The 20,229-nt window shown below is 43.2% G+C and overlaps 1 protein-coding gene across 1 annotated transcript in view; it reads right to left on the bottom strand.

Annotated features, from left to right (window-relative positions):
- Positions 1 to 7,157: 7,157 nt before the first annotated feature.
- Positions 7,158 to 20,229, bottom strand: part of CCDC25 (coiled-coil domain containing 25) — a 33,086-nt gene continuing 20,014 nt past the window's right edge. The window contains exons 6-9 of the mRNA XM_010839595.1: positions 18,058 to 18,161; positions 17,664 to 17,866; positions 14,336 to 14,381; positions 7,158 to 10,393 (exon numbers count right to left, since the gene is read on the bottom strand). Coding sequence (XP_010837897.1) covers positions 10,364 to 10,393; positions 14,336 to 14,381; positions 17,664 to 17,866; positions 18,058 to 18,161 — 383 coding nt within the window. The 3' untranslated portion in view covers positions 7,158 to 10,363. The remainder of the gene's footprint in view (positions 10,394 to 14,335; positions 14,382 to 17,663; positions 17,867 to 18,057; positions 18,162 to 20,229) is intronic.

Below are 20,229 nucleotides of genomic sequence, written 5' to 3'. Positions count from 1 at the left end.
TCTGAGGTTACTGATATTTCTCCTGGCTATCTTGATTCCAGCTTGTGTTTCTTCCAGTCCAGCATTTCTCATGATGTACTCTGCATAGAAGTTAAATAAGCAGAGTGATAATATACAGCCTAGACGTACTCCTTTTCCTATTTGGAACCAGTCTGTTGTTCCATGTCCAGTTCTAACTGTTGCTTCCTTAACTGTTGCTCTCTAAGGAAGAGACCTTTGAACTCTTCTAACCCAAAACCTTCAAACTGATAGCCCATAAGTGATGGGCGGGTCTGACTGGATCCAGCAGTGGTGAATAATTTTGAGCTCTCATATACACATCTGGAAATTTGACTGAAAATGAGATTTGTGATGTCATTTGCTATTGGATATTCGTGAAGTCTCAAAACTGAGAGCAGTAAGTAGTTGAGCACATCCACCTTCTAGTTGCAAGACACTCCAATAGCCAGATTACAACGGTGCATATCCCCTTCCTCTTGGCTACTATAGAGGAAGACCAAGCGGTAAGAAAGCCTCCTAAAATCTGTCTTTTTAGCCTTGGCCCCACCCCTAGAGGAGCTGGCTGCTGGCGGCAAGGGGAGGATGGAGAAGTTGGAAGAGGCAGAGGGGAGAATCAGACTTGAATCAGAAGGTGGGCTGAAGTTTGGAATCCTATTTGTAATTAAAGTTTGGATTTAAATGAGACTGGAATTTAAAAAAAAAATTTTTTTTGAAGTAGAGTTGAATTACAATGTTGTGTTAATTACTGCTGTGCAGCAAAGAGAGTCAGTTATATATATCTATACATTCTTTTTCATATTTTTTTCATATTATGGTTTAATCACAGGATATCGAATATAGTTTCCTGTGCTATGTGGTAGAACCTAGTTTATCCATTCTATGTAAGACTGGAGTTTTTAATACATAAAAGGAAATTGCCATTTTAAGATGGAACTGTTCCTATCCTGGGAAGTGGGTCAGAAATCACAGAATCTGGCCTATTCATCCGAAGTATCCACCAACGGTAGGGAAATCAAACCATTGTTGAAAATGATAAAGATAAACAGCCCTGGGACTTCCCTGGTGGGTGGGGTAAGCGGTTAAGACTCCGCCTTCCAATGTAGGGGGGGTGTGGGTTCATTTCCTGGTTGGAGAGTTAAGATCCCACATGGTTCGTGGCCAAAAAACCAAATCATAAAACAGAAGCACTATTGTAACAAATTCAATAAAGACTTTAAACATGGGCCACATCAAAAAAACACCAAAATCTTGCGGGGGCGGGGAGGAGGGGAAAGCCCCTTCTTTTTCCCTACATTGCCAAGTTCAACCTTCAGTGAATTGGTTACTCATTGGCTTATCCTATGGAATTCAATTTCCCCGTGACAACTCTCAGGTGGGGCTGAGCAGCAGCACCGCCGCCCCCCCTCCCACCCCCCGCCCATTTAGAAGGGCTACCCACATGTGCTGTGCACACACTTGCCCACCCCACCCCAGCGGCCCTCAGTCCCATCACTTGCCTGCCCCCCACAGAGCTAGGATTTAGAGCCCTCCTTTGCTCCTATTCCTTTTCCCCTGGGTACCATAAGGCCCAGAGGGGACATGTGACTTGCCGTAAGTCACACAGAAAAGGAACTGAGTTATATCCTAAAACCCACACTCCTAAAAGTAAGATCTAGGATGAAAAGGGTGAATGGCTCCCCCTCCTTCACCTACACTGGATCTTCCCCGCCATCCTTTCTGCAGCAGTAAGCAGAGGCACTGGGGCAGCGGGTGGCTAAGGTATTAAGGGCAGAGAACCAAAGCGGGGGCTGGGGCGCTGACATCACAAGACGCCTGAGGTCAGTCCTGTTCCCACCTCCTCCCCACCCCCAAGCATAAACCGAGGTGAAGAAGCTGTCTTCATTTCCTTTGTTTGTGCTCCACTAAGGTCAGATTTTAATTAGAACACATGAGTTCATTGAGAGAGAACCCTGTACCTCCTTGTCCCCGCAGAGGTTGTTTCATGGGGAAGAACACCAGGCCACTGCCCACCTTCTTGTTCCTCTCCATTTCTGAGCTCCTGACCATTCCCTCGGCCCCAGCCAGGGGTGACTCTGGGAAGGGGTTGGGCATTTTCTTTTGGATTAAATGCCCCAGGAGGCAAAATCATAGAGAAGCACCCCTGCCCACACACACCCCTACACACATACACACCAAACACACACACCACCTTTCGCTGAGCCCCTGCTGCATCCAGTCCAAGAAGCAGGCAGATTGAGCTAAGTCCAGGTTTAGACATTTGCCTTTAATTAAAAAAAAAAAAAAAAACCCAACTGGTACTACTGGTTGCCTCCAAGAAGGGGAACTGGGAACATTTATCATTCTATACCCTTTTTCTCTTTTAAATAGACTTTAGTTTTTAGAGCAGTTTCAGGTTCACTGCAAAATTGAGAAGATACAGAGATTTCCCATGTATTTCTTGCCCCCACACCCATACCCAAAGCCTCCCCTACTATCAACACCCTCCCACACCAGAGGGTACATTTGCTACAGTTGATGGGCCTACAGGACTTGTCATTATCACCCACAGTCTACAGTTTACAGTTGGGTTCACTCTGGGGTCCGCTAGGGGCTGGACATTCTGAGTTTGGACAAATGTATAAAGAGGTGTATCCACCATTAGAGTACTATCCAAAGAGTTTCACTGCTCGAAAACACCTGTGCCCTTCTTTTCCTTTCAAATTCTGAATTCCTACTCATATCAAAGAAAACATTTTAAATATTCTTCCCAACTCCGAATCCTGGGAGATCCATGGAATTCACAGCTGCTTGGAGGAAGGAGAGGGCACGCTGAAGCGAGGGAGGGTCTGTATGTTTCCTTTACCCTTTGTTGTTGTTCAGTCGCTCAGTCATGTCTAACTCTTCACAACCCCGTGGACTGCAGCACGCCAGACTTCCCTCTCCTTCACCATCTCCTGGAGTTTGCTCAAACTCATGTCCATTGAGTTTGTGATGCCCTCCAACCATCTCACCTTCTGTCACCCCCTTCTCCTCCTGCCCTCAATTTTGCCCACCATCAGGGTCTCTTCCAATGAGTTGGCTCTTTGCAACAGGTGGCCAAACTACTGGAGCTTCAGCATCAGTCCTTCCAATGAATATTCAGGGTTGATTTCCTTTAGGAATGACTGGTTTGATCTCTGTGCAGTGCAAGGGTCTCTCAAGAGTCTTCTCCAGCACCACAATTTGAAAGCATCAGTCCTTCAGTTCTCAGCCTTATTTATGTCCTGCATTTGTACACATTTGTCCATGACTACTGGAAAAACCATAGTTTTGACTATACAGACTTTCGTTGTCTGTATAGTCTGTATAGAGTGATGTCATAACTTGTCTTCCAAGGAGTAAGCGTCTTTTAATTTCATGTTTGCAATCACCATCTGCAGTGATTTTGGAGCCCCCCAAAATAAAGTCTGTCACTGTTTTCACTGTTACCCATCTATGTGCTACGAAGTGATGGGACCAGATGCCATGATCTTAATTTTCTGAATGTTGAGTTTTAAGCCAACTTTTTCACTCTCCTCTTTCACCTTCATCAAGAGGCTCTTTAGTTCTTCTTCGCTTTCTGCCATAAAGGGTGGTGTCATCTGCATATCTGAGGTTAGTGATATTTCTCCAGGAAATCTTGCTCCCTGCTTGTGCTTCCTCTAGCCCAGCATTTCTCATGATGTACTCTGCATATAAGTTAAATAAGCAGGGTGACAATATACAGCCTTGATGAACTCCTTTCCCTATTTGGAACCAGTCTGTTCTTCCATGTCCAGTTCTAACTGTTGCTTCGTGACCTGCATACAGATTTCTCAAGAAGCGGGTCAGGTGGTCTGGTATTCCCATCTCTTTCAGAATTTTCCACAGTTTGTTGTGATCCACACAGTCAAAGGCTTTGGCGTAGTCAATAAAGCAGAAATAGATGTTTTTCTGGAACTCTCTTGCTTTTTTGCTGATCCAACGGATGTTGGCAATTTGATCTCTCGTTCCTCTGCCTTTTCTAAATCCAGCTTGAACATCTGGAAGTTCATGGTTCAAGTACTGTTGGAGCCTGGCTTGGAGAATTTTGAGCATTACTTTACTAGAGTGTGAGATAAGTGCAATTGTGCAGTAGTTTGAGCATTCTTTGGCATTGCCTTTTTTGGGATTGGAATGAAAACTGACCTTTTCCAGTCCTGTGGCCACTGCCGAGTTTTCCAAATTTGCTGGCATATTGAGTGCAGCACTTTCACAGAATCATCTTTTAGGATTTGAAATAGCTCAACTGGAATTCCATCACCTCCACTAGCTTTGTTCATAGTGAAGCTTCCTAAGGCCCACTTGACTTCGCATTCCAGAATGTCTGGCTCCAGGTGAATGATCATACCATGGTGATTATCTGGGTCATGAAGCTCTTTTTTGTACAGTTCTTCTGTGTATTCTTGTCACCTCTTCTTAATATCTTCTGCTTCTGTTAGATCCATACCATTTCTGTCCTTTATTGTGCCCATTTGTGCATGAAATGTTCCCTTGGTATCTCTAGTCTTTCCCATTCTATTGTTGGAGTAAGTTATGTAAACCTTATTGGGTGCTGACTATGTTAACCAAAGAACAAAAATTTCAGAGTTCTGAAGGGATGATTGAATAATATAATGAAGCAATAGGCTTCATAACTGAAGACAATTCTGGTAAGGCCGAGCTGGATAGAAGACCATTGCCTCAAATAATATTTTCCCTTTATATTTCTCAGTCTGTAATTTTAACCTGTTGACCCTGCATTTTGACTAAGAGCTAAAATGGTTCAAGATCAACAGACTAGCCCTCAACACCTGGAAGATCCTGTTCTCATAAGCATATCCCAGAAATCATAAGCAAATGTTGACCTTCTTTTTACAAGGCAAACCGCTGAGGCAGAAACCAAAATACCAGCAAGTACGCAGACATCTAAGGCTTCATCTAGGCAGGATGTAAAATGTCAGGCCATTAATCTTATATTTTTAATGCAGTGGTTACAAAGGATGGGGCTGATGTGGGATTGAAAAACAATACTGAGTTTAGAGAATTCCTCCCCGCCTCCCTTTTTTTAACCCTTAAATACTGACACCCACTCACCAGGGTTGGGAACTAGCAAAAGCTACATGGGATTCCAGGGTGAGCGTTCATTTCCCAGCCTCCATTCCTTGGCTGTCAACAAAGGCAGAAAATGCCTAGTCAGGGCCCATTGGCGCTTGCCAACACAGAGACCTGTTTCTTATTTCATCCGGCAGAGTGCAGAGCTGTAGTTACCATCACTAAGGTGGAGAGCTTGGCATCCCTCCAACAACTGATACCGTGAATTCAGCAAGACAAACGAAGCAATCAGTTGTGAGACAGAAAAACAGGGGTGTGTATATTCTAATGGTAAGCCATGGTTAACACACAGTGTTAGGTATCAGTATTTTGTGTACTTTTGAGTCCAGCCACCTCATGCGAAGAGTTGACTCATTGGAAAAGACTCTGATGCTGGGAGGGATTGGGGGCAGGAGGAGAAGGGGACGACAGAGGAGGAGATGGCTGGATGGCATCACTGACTCGATGGACGTGAGTCTGAGTGAACTCCGGAAGTTGGTGATGGACCGGGAGGCCTGGTGTGCTGCGATTCATGGGGTGGCAAAGAGTCGGACACGACTGAGTGACTGAACTGAACTGAAGAATATAAATGAATCTACATTTCTCTATGTGAAAATTCTGTTTCCACCTACATTCCTCAGATAGGTTGACTGACTCAAAAACTTAAACCCCAGAATTCTAGTAGCTAAGGCAGTTAAAACCAAAAGAATGCAGGTTTGCCTTGACTAGTGAGAAACAGAACCCAGTATCCTCTAATGTAGCGGTCCTCAACCTTTTTTGGCACTAGGGACTGGTTGCATGGAAGACGACTTTTCCTTGGACTAGGATGGGGTGGGGTGGGGGATAGTTTTGGGATGATTCAAGGATGTTACACTTATTGTGCAGTTTATTTACAGTCCATGGAATTCTCCAGGCCAGAATACTAGAGTGGGTAGCCTTTCCCTTCTCCAGGAAATCTTCCCAACGCAGGGATCGAACCCAGGTCTCCCACATTGCAGGCAGATTCTTCACCAGCTGAGCCACAAGGGAAGCCCCTCACTTATTTCTATTAGGTCAGTTCTACCTCAGATCACCAGGCATTAGATCCCAGGGGTTGGGGGCTTTTGAGTCCTGCCCCAAGGACACAGGTGCAAGGCTTTGCACCAAGGCCAGATAAGTGGAGCCCAGAACCAATGTCACCTCCAAAGCTGACTAAGCCCCTTTGTAATCATTGCCAAAAGCCCCTGTGACCATCACTAACAGGATTCCTGACTCCAAATTAAGCAAAAATGCCCACCCTGGTAGTCACCCTACAGACCTTAACCAATCACCTAATGCCAACCTTCCGATTTTGTATTGAGGCTATAAAAATTGGTTACTAACCCACGAAAAGCGATGGCTCTCCATGGTCTGTCAGGTGGTCGGCCTACTGCACTCACGGAGCCCACGTTTTGTTCTAATAAACTCACTCCCTTCTGAAATGCTGTGTGTCTGGAAATCCTTTTCCAGTCTGTGCTCGGACTTCCTCAACGGGGGCCCCTGCTCTAATAAACATTTAAGAAGTCAAATATGCTTTTTACAGCTGGGAGAGAAGTCTGTTTCTGTGGTTCCTCCTACCCTGGTACCTCCTGCCAACACACTGGGTAACGTGTGTTGTCAGCAGTGACAACACAGGATCTCAGAAGGGCTGGCTCTGTTAACAGAGCACTGGCCCTGAGCTACCACATTCATCAAGGGTACCATTCCAACAAGTCTGCAGTTCACACCTCATCCAGGGGTCCGGGTCTCAGGCAGACCCCTAGGAACTCTAGAGGGGTGGGGAACTGAGTTGTAGACTTCACATTCTGGTGCACGGAGATCACAGCCCCGAGACTACGAGGTCTTCAGTTCTCTTCCTGAAATCCCTGGGCATCTCCCCTTTGCTCTACGTTGTTCTCTTCTTCCTGCTAAAGAGCAAAACTGACTGTTCGAAGGGCATCATCCCATGTAGCCAAGAACCTCCTTCTTCCTACTTGTCTAAAGTACACACAGCCCATCAATGAGACTGCGTCATGGAGGAAAGGAAAGTGAAAGCCCACACGCACACTTGGTTCTTCTCAAACTATAAGCTTTTATTCTATTTTACATGTCATTCATCCAGAACACGACGCGTACATGGGTGGCATCGTTCATACTCAACATGAAATGACGTGATGCACACAAGTCACTTGCCCTGTGCTGGGCCCCCGTGCACCAGGCAGGAAAGGGCTCTCACGAAGCCCACCCTGAACGGTGGCCTGCTGGGGCACCGGATGTGCTGTCCTCATTTCCTAGCTCTTACACACTCCCTGGAGTTAGATGGGTCGAGATGGACATTTAGCTTGGAACTGAAGTTTCTAATTTTACAGTGCTGAGTACAGCTGGACTGTTTCCCAGCCTACTTCAGAATCAAGATGCTGCCCACTCACTCTACTGTGATCATTCTGAGTGTGGGATTTATTATTCACAACGCTGTCCTTCAAATCAAACAGAGAAAAGCAGGCTTTCAAGACCACAGGTCAGCAAAAATTGGAACGTGTTTTCCATTTCTCCATCCTGCTCAGTTTTTCCCATAACCTGATCCAGCCTGGAAGACGAGAGCTTTCTGTCTCTGATGGATACAAATGTGGGAGGAACAGCTTTGGTCTTAAAAAAGAGGCCAGAACCTACTTCCCTCTCTAATCTTGCTACATGTGTGGCTCACACCTTCCTTCCCAAGTGGAAGGAACAGTTCAAAGGTTCACCAAAATCTGGGCTTTAGACAATGTTCAACACAGCACAGCAACAAAAACAGATACTGAAGGGGATCCACCACAGCTGAGCGCCTACTTTGCAAAGGTCAAAACCTTCCCTATTTTGGTCAACTCCCTAAAGTCTGTTCTATCCCATGCACTGTGACAAACTTCCCTTGCCCAAAAGATTGTGACTCCAGGTCAAAAAAGGTGGATAAGAAATAACTTCTCAAGCTACAGGAATACGACAGTTTGTTAAGTAAATAATCATGTGACCCTCACCTGCACACAGATCGGAGCAGGGAGACTGGAGGCGGAGTGGAAAAGAGAAATGCTCACGGTGTGTGATTTGATCAAGGGCACAGCTTACAGAAATGCCAACAGTCTGGAATTTTCCTATAAAAAGCTGAGGGAACATGTCAATAGCCAGAAATGAGATGACTTCAATGCCAACAGTTTGACCTGTTGGCACTGAGCCAATGTTCTCAGAAGAAAAAGAGGATGCTTCCTCTGGGGCCATGGGAGCTGGTCAAAAACCCTGCCCATCGCACAGAAAGAGGGGGAAGAGGGGCAATCAGCAAAGAGCAGGGGCAATCAGCAAAGAGCAGCTAGAAAGGGTCGAGGGCCAGGGATTTGAAACCAGTGTCAGCTAAGAGTTTACCATGTGGACCCCAGGATCTCTCACACTACAGTAAAAATAGATGTATTCTTCCAAAGTTCTTCCTGTATATGCTGTAACATGGGGCAGAGAGATGAGGTTACACAGGCAATGCCAGAGGCAGTCTCCCCACTCTAGACAGCTGCAGCACTTCATTTACAGTCACCAGGTGGGAGGGCTATCTGATTGAAGAAGCACAGTTGCTGATTTACACTGAATCAAGAAGGTGCCTGAGAAAGGTCGTCCACTCTGGCCCCCACGGGCATCTGGGACAGACACATCTGTCAGTGAAGGAGGAAGATCACCTCTGGAGAACCTGTCAGATTAAGCCCACGTGACAGAGAAGGGTTTCACAGCCTGATTACCCTAAGAACCAGCTTGGGGAGGGAACTAATGAGCAAATTCTAAGAAGTTATAGATTACTGTCCTCCCAAATAAAAATGAGTCTTTATTGTTACATTTCCAACTCACAGAGTTCCAGGCTGTCATGAGACATATATACAGAGATAATCACTAATCTATGCGTTCATCTTCTGCACCCTCTCAGAATTTGGCCCAAGACGTTTTCCAGTTCAACCCCACACACCAACTTGGGATAAACAGAAATAAGTCTTGTTTCTATTCCACTATTACAGGTAGAGTATCTGTTGGAGGAGGTGCTTTTGCTGGGTTGGAACAGAGCTGAAGACTTCTGGGTGGGGTTAAAGTGTGAACCTCTCTGCCTTCTGACCCACAGACTTTGTGTCTTTCCTTTTCATTGTTTTGTCTCTTTCCATAGCGGTTGCTTTACAGGTTGTCACAGAGATCTCTCTTCTATTCAGAGTCACCCTGGAAGACAGGTGGTTCAGATGAGCAGGACTGTTACCTATTAAGTTACTGAGTCTACAACTGAGGAATCTGAGCTCCAGGATTACCACTCAAAATAAATATTATTTCAAAGTAAATAACAAACTACTCGGCTGGCAAGTGACATGCTTTAGTCTTTCTAAACCGTAACTGCCAAGTAGACTTGGGCTTTATGCTACATCCCAAGACAGAAACCAGGTAACCTACATCTTCAAAGGAATTCACAGAGCACTCCTTCCTGTTTCTTCCCTCAATGCTGAGAAATGACTTTGGAGCCGGAAGCTGTAATATACAACTTGGGGCTCAGGTAAAAACTGCCATAAGGCCCAAATCTGATTAACATCGACTATTCTTTTTCTTAAGTCTGATGGTGCCTGGGTGGAGGCTCTCAATGGGAAAAGGAAGGATATAGCAGGTGGAAGCTTGGAGAAGCTGAGAGATGAGGGCAGATCCATTAACAAACTCGGATGGCACAATGGGACATGACCAGGGAAGCCAGTTATCTTCTGAAAATATCACTATCACTTTCAAAACCCATATCTTTTTTTTTTCCTTAACCAGGAAGTCAGGGGTGAGAGGAACATTCACTTATATTGCTCATCAATACGTTCTTCTTAACAGAACTGAGACTATTTTAAGAATATGAGGAGCTTTTCAAGACATGTGTTTTCAGGACAGACCGCAGTAATAGAAATACTTTCCAGAGTTGGTTCGTTCTAGAGTCTATTCCAAGAACAGGGGCGGCCAACTTTCGTGAGGTTCCAAGGCATGTTCTGGCAAAAATATTTTCACTTTCCTAAAATGATATGCTCTACTGAAGTCCAACTATACTGTATACACATTTATATACACATATACACTCATCTGATCCTTTGCTGACAGCAAAAAAGGGAACACTTTTTTTAAACTCCAAAGTTGGTAATATTTGTAGAATATTATGAAGGCAGAATTTTGGTTGGTTGTTTTTTTATGACTCAGAACATAGATGAAAACTTCTGCACACTGCCCCAAATTCACATCTTTAAAAGGTCCTTTCCTCCATTCACATGAATTCGTCTGAATCATTGCCATCCTGTAAGAGACAAAACAGTGAAACCATAAAAGCCTTCAAAATAAGTAATTCAATTTAAAAACTGTAGAGTATTAAGTAACAAGCTTCCTTATGATGAACTATAGAATTCAATTAAAAATAATTAAATTCAATCATTTCTTCTCTATCTTAAATTGTTAGTTGTTTAGAACAGCGACAAGAGCAGCTGTGTTCTCTAAGGTGTCATCACTACATGGCCTGGATTGCCCGGCAATGAGAGACCAATGAGTTCCAGACTGTGAAGTGAGGCCCAATGACTTACTATAGGGTGCAGAAAACATGACTCCTCCTTCAACAAACAGGCCACAATATGAAACAAAACAAATACTGCCTCGATGTTTTAATGTCAACAAAGCTATAAATATGCAAAAATATGTTTCATCTAAATTCCATTATTTTGGGCCTCAGGGTATCATGTATTTGTTATTTCACAAGGTGGCATCTCTCTTTTTTTTAAATGGAAACAGTCATCCAGAAGCTACAGGCTAGTTACCAAGTTAGCTGGCTTGCCAAGTTTTTGTTAAAAAAAAATCCTCACATGGCAGTGGTACCTGTGTAAGGACTGATTTTATTGTGTATAGACAAGCCCTGGAGACCAAGCACAAAAGTGAACCCCGGAGCTCCTTTCTGGGCTTTCCTGGCGGCTCAGACAGGAAAGAATCTGCCTGCAATTAACACAGGAGGCCCGGGTTCGATCCCTGAGTCGGGAAGATACCTTGGGGGACGGAATGGCAACCCACTCCAGTATTCTCACCTGGGGAATTCCATGGACAGAGGAGCCTGACAGCTCCGTCAAGTCCAGAGCATTGCAAAGAGTTGGACACAGCTGAGCGACTTTCACTGTGAAGTTGCTTTCTGAGCTACTGCATACCCTAAGACAACTGCTCTGGACGCCAACATTCATTAATACTGTGAGTTCTGGTACATTTGCGTGAAAATGTCGTAACCTGAACACAACATTGTTTTGGCTTCTCTCTCTTTCCCATGCTTTATACCTGCCTTGATAGAGAGGGAGAGGACTTAGGCTTACAGGTACGCAACATGCTTTTCTCCTTAATAGCTTGTGTTAAAGATGGGCAGGGAAACAGGGGAAAAGGTAGAAAACAGTGGTTTCTGGGAAGTCTGGCTTGATTTCCATTCAGCAGGCTTCTCTGTGCCTGCTTCAATTAGCACAAGGAATTCAGGCCACAGTGAAAATGCCTTGGATAATTATACAAAATGCAAACTACTGTTTATAGTCTATCCACGCACACGAACTCTGACTGCCCAAGAGTTCTACACTGAAATAATAGTATCAGAGATGTTGAAAGAGTCATCCTATATCTTCGAAGGTCAGCTTGAAATCCAAGGATGATCTGAGGATGTTTGTGTCTCCAAAACTCACTAAGATAATGTGGCTTGGTGCCAATCAAAGTGAATTACTCCCAATAAAACCTATGAGTTAGATCTGTGGAGTTCCCATGTGTCAGGGGATCTGTGTTTTTTGGGGATTACAGTAACTTTTAAATATATAGCTGCAATCCAAGACTTGACTTGGACAACTTCTGTATTTTAGATTCCCTTTAAGAGTCAAAATATTTTGGGGGAAGATTCCCTGGAGAAGGGAATGGCTACCTACTCCAGCATTCTTACCTGGGAAATCCCATAGGCAGAGGAGCCTGGTGGGCTACAGTCCATGGGGTAACAAAGGAGTCAGACACAATTTAGTGACTAAACAAGAGTCAACATGCTTTTCAGTGGAGCAAAACAGGTTTCTCGTCATCCACTTAAAAAGTGATAAGCAAATAAAATGTCACAAGAAACGGTCCATGGTTCCTGATATCAAATTTAGAAATTAGAAAGAAATGATAGATGGAAGAAAATTATTCTAAACAGGAGAGCAAAAACTCAAAATTAAAACTAACCTCAGGGTGGAAGACTTAATATTTTTCCTGATGAACTTGTGTAAGCTAAGTTAAAAATTAAGTTGTGTCTTAGGTAAACACCAGTCTTTGGCTGAAACTCAACTGACCAAGCTGTGGATTCAAAAATGTTTGCGTCCCTTTAACAGAAGATGGTTACAAGGAGAATGAAAGTCCATTTTTTTGAAGGAGGAAGAGCTACGCGAGTCCTTGCACTGTGAGAGAACAGAAACACCCAGCACAACACTTCCTCTGAAATCTGAACCTGGTTCCGGCATGGGAATAGCAGCAGGAGTGACGGAGGGAGAAGAAAGGCAGGAAGATTAGTAATCCTTTGGTCTACAAACCTGACCTTCTAATCCTGGAACTTTTAACATGTCACTCATCGGGTAGTGTCTATACAAAGATGTATATTTGTGTGTGTATATGTGTTTCTTAATTCCAAAACAACATCCAAACTTTGAAAATCCATAATGAAAATGGCTAAGGTCATACACAATATACACGCCAGATTTCTGCTGGGAAGTTGTCTCTAAATAACAGAAAACTTCAATAGCAACAACAACCATAGCAAAGACATCAGACCTGGGTTATGTTAACAACTTCTGCTCAACTGTTAAACTGTTTCTCAGAGTAGTTTCCAGAAGGGATTAAATACACTTCATCTCTTGATACTGATGCTCCGTGGATAAATAACAACTAAGGACTATATGGATAAGAAATAATAATGACTGTTTATATTCATAGAGTTGTCTAAGTCAAGGAGGAACTTTCACACACATGACCTTCTTTAAATTCTACAACAGCCTCATGAGATACTGTCTCTCTTTACTGCTGATGAATACTCCCTCGGAGAGGTTAAGTAACTTTATTAGTCTTATCCAATTAGTAAATGGCAGTTTAAGCCTCAGAACTTCAACGTCAAGGCTCTATTTAATTACCTAATACTACTCTGGAATTTTTCACGAATAAATTATAAAGGTACATCTCTGACTCATAAAGGAGCACCATAACTTTAGTTCTCCAAAGGGACAGGAATAAGACTACTGTTCTCATCAAGTTTTAGAAGGACATTTACAGACGAACAAGGTGGAAAATCCTACAATTACAATTCACGCACTGAATATGGGGTTTGGTGAGGTGACCTTTAAGGAAACTTAAGTTCTGTTATTTCTAAGCATCTAAAGCAGTGTTGCTTAACAGTATTTTTTTCTGTCATGGAAATGACCTACTTCTATACCATCCAATAGCATAGCCACTAGACACACGCGGCTAGTGTGACTGAGACACTGAGTTTTTAAATTAAATCAAATTAAATGTAATTTAAATAGCCACATGCAAAGAGTGCCCAGTGCAAGGGACAACACATCTAAAGCATCATATACTATACTATAAACACGCAACACAGAAGCAAATACACCTGTCTAACTTCATTTTTTTTTGCACAGACTGTTTAATAATGGCCTAACTATGCTATTTCCAGCCACTTCAAAATAAATTTTGGGCAAGACAGCACTTGTGGACAGTAAGTCCCTGCCACAGTTCCAATAAAATAATGATGTGCTTGCTGATGCTAAGAAGACCCCTTCTACACTATAATGTGGATCACCATCTTTCTCTATCTTAGGTCCTGAGGAACATGAAGACAACCAATGTTGGTGCTTAGACTACAGTTAAGATCTTTCATTTACTTTAACTGAAGGTGATAATTTTGTCCTCACTCAATTAAAACATAGAATCTGCAGTCACATTACTATAGAACATTAATAAATAAAGGCATTTTTGGCATGCCTGCTGGAAAAGAGGGAAACAGGGAATGAAAAAGTTTTTGAAAACAAACACGTGATGAAGTCCACAGGGAAGGTGGGCAGTGTCTAATAGAATCCACCTGAGTGTTCAATCATTGCCAAACCATTGTCAAGCCAGCCTCAACATGTCAACCAACACTGGCCAGAAACTCAATCATTACAAACTCAGTGAGTTATTTCAAGGCACAAAATTAGAGTGAATAACTTGAATGTACCTGATTTGAAGACATATTCTCAACTTTCATTAGTGATGAATAGCTCCTAGAAGAAAAAAAAAAAAACAACACACATTTTAAGTAAGATTTTCTGGCTGGCAAGTATTTCATGAACATTTACCAAGTATCTAGCAATGCTGAGGGCCTTCTGAAGAAAAGAGCATCTCTGCTGTGACTTGCAGAGAAGGCAATGGCACCCCACTCCAGTACTCTTGCCTGGAAAATCCCATGGATGGAGGAGCCTGGTAGGCTGCAGTCTATGGGGTCACACAGAGTCGGACATGACTGAAGTGACTTAGCAGCAGCAGCAGCTGTGACTTGTCATCTCACTGGGGTTTGTTCTTTTCTAACTTCAATCACTTGAACCTTGGGCTTCAACTCTGATCTCTGAAGCTGCCAACTCTGAAACATCCCCACCTTAGATAGACTGAGGTCCTACCCTTGGTCTTTTCTGATCTGTCACACACTTCTCTATTGACTCCTTTTCTGATTGCTGCTTATTCCTTCCAGTTTCAATGTTTACATGGTGAGCTAGACTTCAACGTTAATAAAAGTTTGTTACAGTATGACAAAAGCCAAGTTAAGTTATGCAAGGTTCTAACAGAGCAGGTGAGCAGGCTATGACCAGGAATCCAACTACGGAGATGAAACTGACCTGGACACACTGCGGGGGAACTACAGACACTCCTCTCCAGTGTGTGTCAATAAACGACGGTGTCCCCTGGGAGACTCACAGGTACCTGTTTAAGGGCGCTCCAAAATCCACATGAAATTGAGTAGGAGCTGTTTTGCTTCTCTCACTTTCCAAGCAAGGTCACTTCTAAGACTCCGACTACTTTCAGAACCTAGGCTACGTTTCTTCTGCTACATCCTTACTCTAAGTGTGGCTTACAGCACAGCAGGTAAGGAAGGAACATGTCACTCAAGGCTTCCTCTCTACAGGTAACCCTACACAAAGATTCTCTACACAAAAATCCCATTAGATGTTAACCTATAGGGCAAGTGTGAGCCAAAAAGCTCACACTTAGTCTAAAGAGCTAATGAACAAGATGGTAAGTGAGAATTAGTATGTGGAGTCTAAATAAGAGGAATTTTTCATTATTGTGTAAATGAATAAAATGGTTAATAGAAGGACTGATGCTAAAGCTCTGATACTTTGGCCACCTGATGCAAAGAACCGACTCACTGGAAAAGACCCGGATGCTGGGAAAAACTGAAGGCAGGAGGAGAAGGTGACAACAGAGGATGAGATGGTTGGATGGCATCACCGACTCAATGGACATGCGTTTGAGTAAACTCCAGGAGTTGGTGATGGACAGAGAGGCCTGGTGTGCTGCAGTCCATGGGGTCACAGAGAGATGACTTACCGACTGATCAACAACAAAATATACTGGTATAACCTTCACAGTTCGGCGTTCTCCCAACAATCTAAATATTTCTTTAAGAAAACTACCTCAAAGAATGATCTTTACATAGACCTACTCAGAGTATCAGATTACTGGAATTTCTGCACACTGAGGACAGGGTAGGTAAAGCACGTATTTGTAAGAACAAGATGGAGTTCTGTCTTTAGGGACTGCTGCTCTTCTCATCTGAGAAGGAAGCTGGTGCCTTCTGTGTCGTGGGTTTTGCTCTGTTCTGAGCTAAAGGCTGATGGATAGACTCCTGACTAGAGCTTAAAGAACCTAGACTTTATAATGGCAATTCCATCCTTTTTTATTCTCCTGATAGAAATTAGAAATGAAAATCTGATTGCCATTCTCATTCAGAAAGTTGAAAAAGGGAGTTTAGAGTCTAAACAATGGCATTAGAATTGGGAAGAAGTTGGGCATCACCAAGATATGAGGCTATGAAGGACTTCCTCCCTGAAACCATTTGGAAGCACTGCAGATACCGTCCAGGGTGAGAATGTCTTCTCACTTTATCTGTAGAATTCCCCAAAGATTAAAACATCAATTTCTTCAGCTATCACAGCAGACGTTTCTTAGCAGATGGTCCAAATAAATGAATCCACTGTTGGTGAAATTTAATGGTATTTGCCATGTCAGAAAGGCAAGTGAAGGGCTTTAGAATGAAAAGATTTTGTAGGCATAGCATTGGATCTCTTGGGTCAAAGAGTCAAAGACAGAAATTAAAGTGATTCTAGCACTGACAGGTTATAAAACAAATCTGAGCTTAGAGCTTGTTGTTGGAGTTTCACTAAAACTCTGAAACAGACTGAAGAGAGGGCAGAAGAGAGTGGAAACAGTGTGTGTGAGACTGAGAAGCAGACTGAGATGAGCTGCATGTCTCTGGGTGAGTTACTCAGTCTCTCATTTTCCTCTTCTACAAAATGCAGATGATAAAAAATATCTGCCTCACATGACTATTGTTAGGATTAAATGAGATAATGCAGTAAAGCACAATATAGTATTGGGAAGATGACAAGTATCCAAACATGTTAGCTAACCTTTCTTATTAAATATTCTAAGTAAATTAAGTGACATTATCAAGGGAGCTTCCCTGGTCATTCAGATGGTAAAGAATCCGCCTGCAATGCAGGAGACTCAGGTTTGATCCCTGGGTTGGGAAGATCCCCTGGAGAAAGGAATGGCAACCCACTCCAGCATTTTTGCTTGGATTCTCCATGGGGTCCCTGCAGTCCATGGGGTGGCAAAGAGTCGGAAACAACTGAGCTACTAACACTTTCACTTTTTTTCATATTTCTAACATACAGTATTATGTTTCTAAACAAAATTATGGTAGATTTGTAAAATGCACAAAAAGGTATGTTTTCAATTTTCCAACGCACATTGAAAACAAAAAGAATAGTCTAAATCATGCATCACTCAAAATTCCACACATTTTTTAAACCGATGGTGTTGCTAATTGTTCTTTCGTTCACAACACAAGAGAGACTCACAATTCTACATCAAACTGAATGTTTAAGTCTCTGCAATAGTCTGTCTCATGCTGGCAGGCTATAACTTGGGGTAACACTTCCAGATTTCTCCACTTGAATACGGTATTATAAATAAGACCATGCGACCTATTTTTAGCAGAACTCCCAACAGGGACATGTGCATGTCGATAATACCAGTGCTTGATCATAATACCTCCATTCTGGCTGAACAATCTTGCTAATAATCCAGAGTATTCCAAGGAAACTGGGTCAGGACAGGGCAAGACAGCTCATGTTGATCCTATACCCTTCCCAAAGGAATCAGTAACTTTTTTGGTACATGTATCACAAATTAAATCTACCATTCATTCCTAAGGGTTAATTCCCAATTAAGTCAGCAGTGAGAACTTGTCCAAGGTCAATGTGAGTGTCTTAGCTCCAGCATACCTAAGTTCGTCCATCTCCCTCTTCTTTTTCATCTCTTCCTTTTCTCTCCTTTTCATTTCCTGAATCTGGGCTTTCTTCTCATTTCTCTCCTCATGGTCTCTGCATTCCTTCTCTGCCTCTAGGTCTGGGAACCGCTCCATTTTGGTCTTTTCTAATCGGTTCAGGATCTCATTCACTTTCTTCTCTACTGTCACAATTTTCACCTTTGAGGGAGATGTAGGAAAAAAGATACTTAATCTTTATGGCTCTCTCCTCCCCCTCAGAATAGGGCAGAAGCTTTCCTCTGCCACCCAAGTGGACTCCCTTTAGGAAACAGACATGCAGAGCCCTGGACAGCAGAGACAGACGCCCCTCAGCACGAGGGCGCCACCGCTTCCGGTGTCAGCACACTCACATCCTTCTGCCTGTGAAAGCCAATCTGGCCCACGTCCATGTCGGCCGTCTTCTTCAGGTTTGACCACGGGGTGTACACCACGTTCACATTGTTCATCTTGCAGCCTGCCGAGAGAGACTGTCCTCAGCATGCGGGCAGGGGGACGCTGAGCAACGCGTGCCCACACCCATGATTAAGTCACCATAATCCGACAGGGGAAAAGGCTGAGAATGAACAGGCCACGGAGTGTTTCAAACCACAAAATATTTTGTCTTTTTAAAAAAGCAGCCCCCTACAAAGACAAATGGTCAAGGCCACAAATAATTCAAGCTAAAGTATTCCAATGGAAAGCAGGGGTCTAGAGATCAGCTTCAGGGACTCTGAGGCTTTCTAAAGTTGAACAACATTTACTGTATGTGTTTTTAAAGAGAAAAGGACCAAACAGGTTTTCTCAGGAGCCCTTGACCTAATGAAGATTAAGCAGCAAGATAAAGGAACTCAGGAGACAGAATCCTACCCGGCATACCACAAACCAGCTGGTTCACTTTGGGCAAGTCCCCATGGCTCCTGGAATCTTGTCTGAAATATGAGGAGGCTGGACTCGTTTAGTAGCGTTCCTGTTGTTTGTTTCTTTTAGCAGTGGAACGTCTTTCACCAAAGAAAACATGTCAAAGTAGTCAAAGCAAAGATGCTCTGGATAAAAGGGGTGGCAGGAGCCCTGTTCACGCCTCCTGTGCCCTCACCGCCCCCACTTCATGCGCCCCTCCACGCCAACCGCCTCCCAGGCAGCTCCAAGAATCCCAGTTTAATCACTGGTCCAGTGCTCCCGGAGGTCCTTCTGAATCTGATGGTGATACATGTCAGTGTTTATATTCAATGACCACATACACTGGGCAAATCTGGGGAACACAGCCCTATTTAAACGATCAATGTTAACATCACCAAAAACAAGGCAAACTGGCAGCAGGTGCCTCCTGACTGTAATGCAGGAGGCTTCACTTGCATAGTATTCCTGCCAGAAAATTTGATCCTACTGAACAGGAAGCATCAGGAGGCCAAAGTGGCCTCCACTCTAAAAGTGTCAAAGTCCTGAAAACAAAGAAGTGTCCAGATTAAAGGCGACCAGAGAGACATGCGAAGTGAATAGAATACAGGATCCTGGGTGAGGAAAAAGAGATACTATAAAGTGACAGAAGTGGGTAACGGTATTCTCCCCACATTACATTTCCTGACTTTAACACTGTAACACAGTTACTTTAGGCAGTGTCCTTAGGACACACTGAATGGTCGTGATGGCTGTGATTTTCTTTCAAATGGTTCAGCTAAAAAAAAAGAACAAAAAACCATTGAGTATATCATAGGGAAAGAGCAAACAAATATGGAAAAATTCTTGACTCTAAATGAAAGGCAGATGAGAGCTGTATTTTTCTTACAACTTTTCTGCAGGTTTGAAATTTTCTTCAAAATTAAGTCTAAAAAAATCTCCACATGCAAGGCACTGTGGGAGACAGAAACATGGCTCAGACAATGGATGCTGTCCTCTAAGATTAAAAGAGGACAGATAAATACATTTTTTTTTTTTGTTAAGTCACTAAGTTGCGTCCGACTCTTTGCAACTCCATGAAGGGTAGCACTCCAGGTTTCCCTGTCCTTCACTATCTCCTGGAGTTTGCTCGAACTCATTTCTGTTGAGTCAGATAAATAAGTTCAAGTAAAATGAGACGTTGTCAAGTGATATGGAAAGATACAGGTAAAGCGCTAAGGCAGTTCAGGGAGGGCAGAGGTCACTCAAAGATGGAAAAAGGGAAAGATTCCACAGGAGAGGTTAAGTTCCTTATTTCTTAATTGGTTTAATCTTGGCTTCCTCATCTATAAAATGAAAATAACGTTCTTAATTCAGTAGAGTTGACAAATGAATAATGTGTGATGTTTCTGGCACAGTGCCAGGCATGTAATTAACAGTCAATGTTAGCAGCTCTTACTGGAGAAGGCAATGGTACCCCACTCCAGTACTCTTGCCTGGAAAATCCTACAGATGGAGAAGCCTGGTAGGCTGCAATCCATGGGGTCACTAAGAGTCGGACACAACTGAGCGACTTCACTTTCACTTTTCACTTTCACTTTTCACTTTCATGTATTGGAGAAGGAAATGGCAACCCACTCCAGTGTTCTTGCCTGGAGAATCCCAGGGAC

This window comes from Bison bison, unplaced genomic scaffold, assembly GCF_000754665.1.
Source record: "Bison bison bison isolate TAMUID 2011002044 unplaced genomic scaffold, Bison_UMD1.0 scf7180017864123, whole genome shotgun sequence".
In the NCBI taxonomy this organism is placed as follows: Eukaryota; Metazoa; Chordata; class Mammalia; order Artiodactyla; family Bovidae; genus Bison; species Bison bison.
The sequence above is the reverse complement of the archived record's forward strand: the minus strand, read 5'-3'. Positions and strand labels throughout refer to the sequence as shown.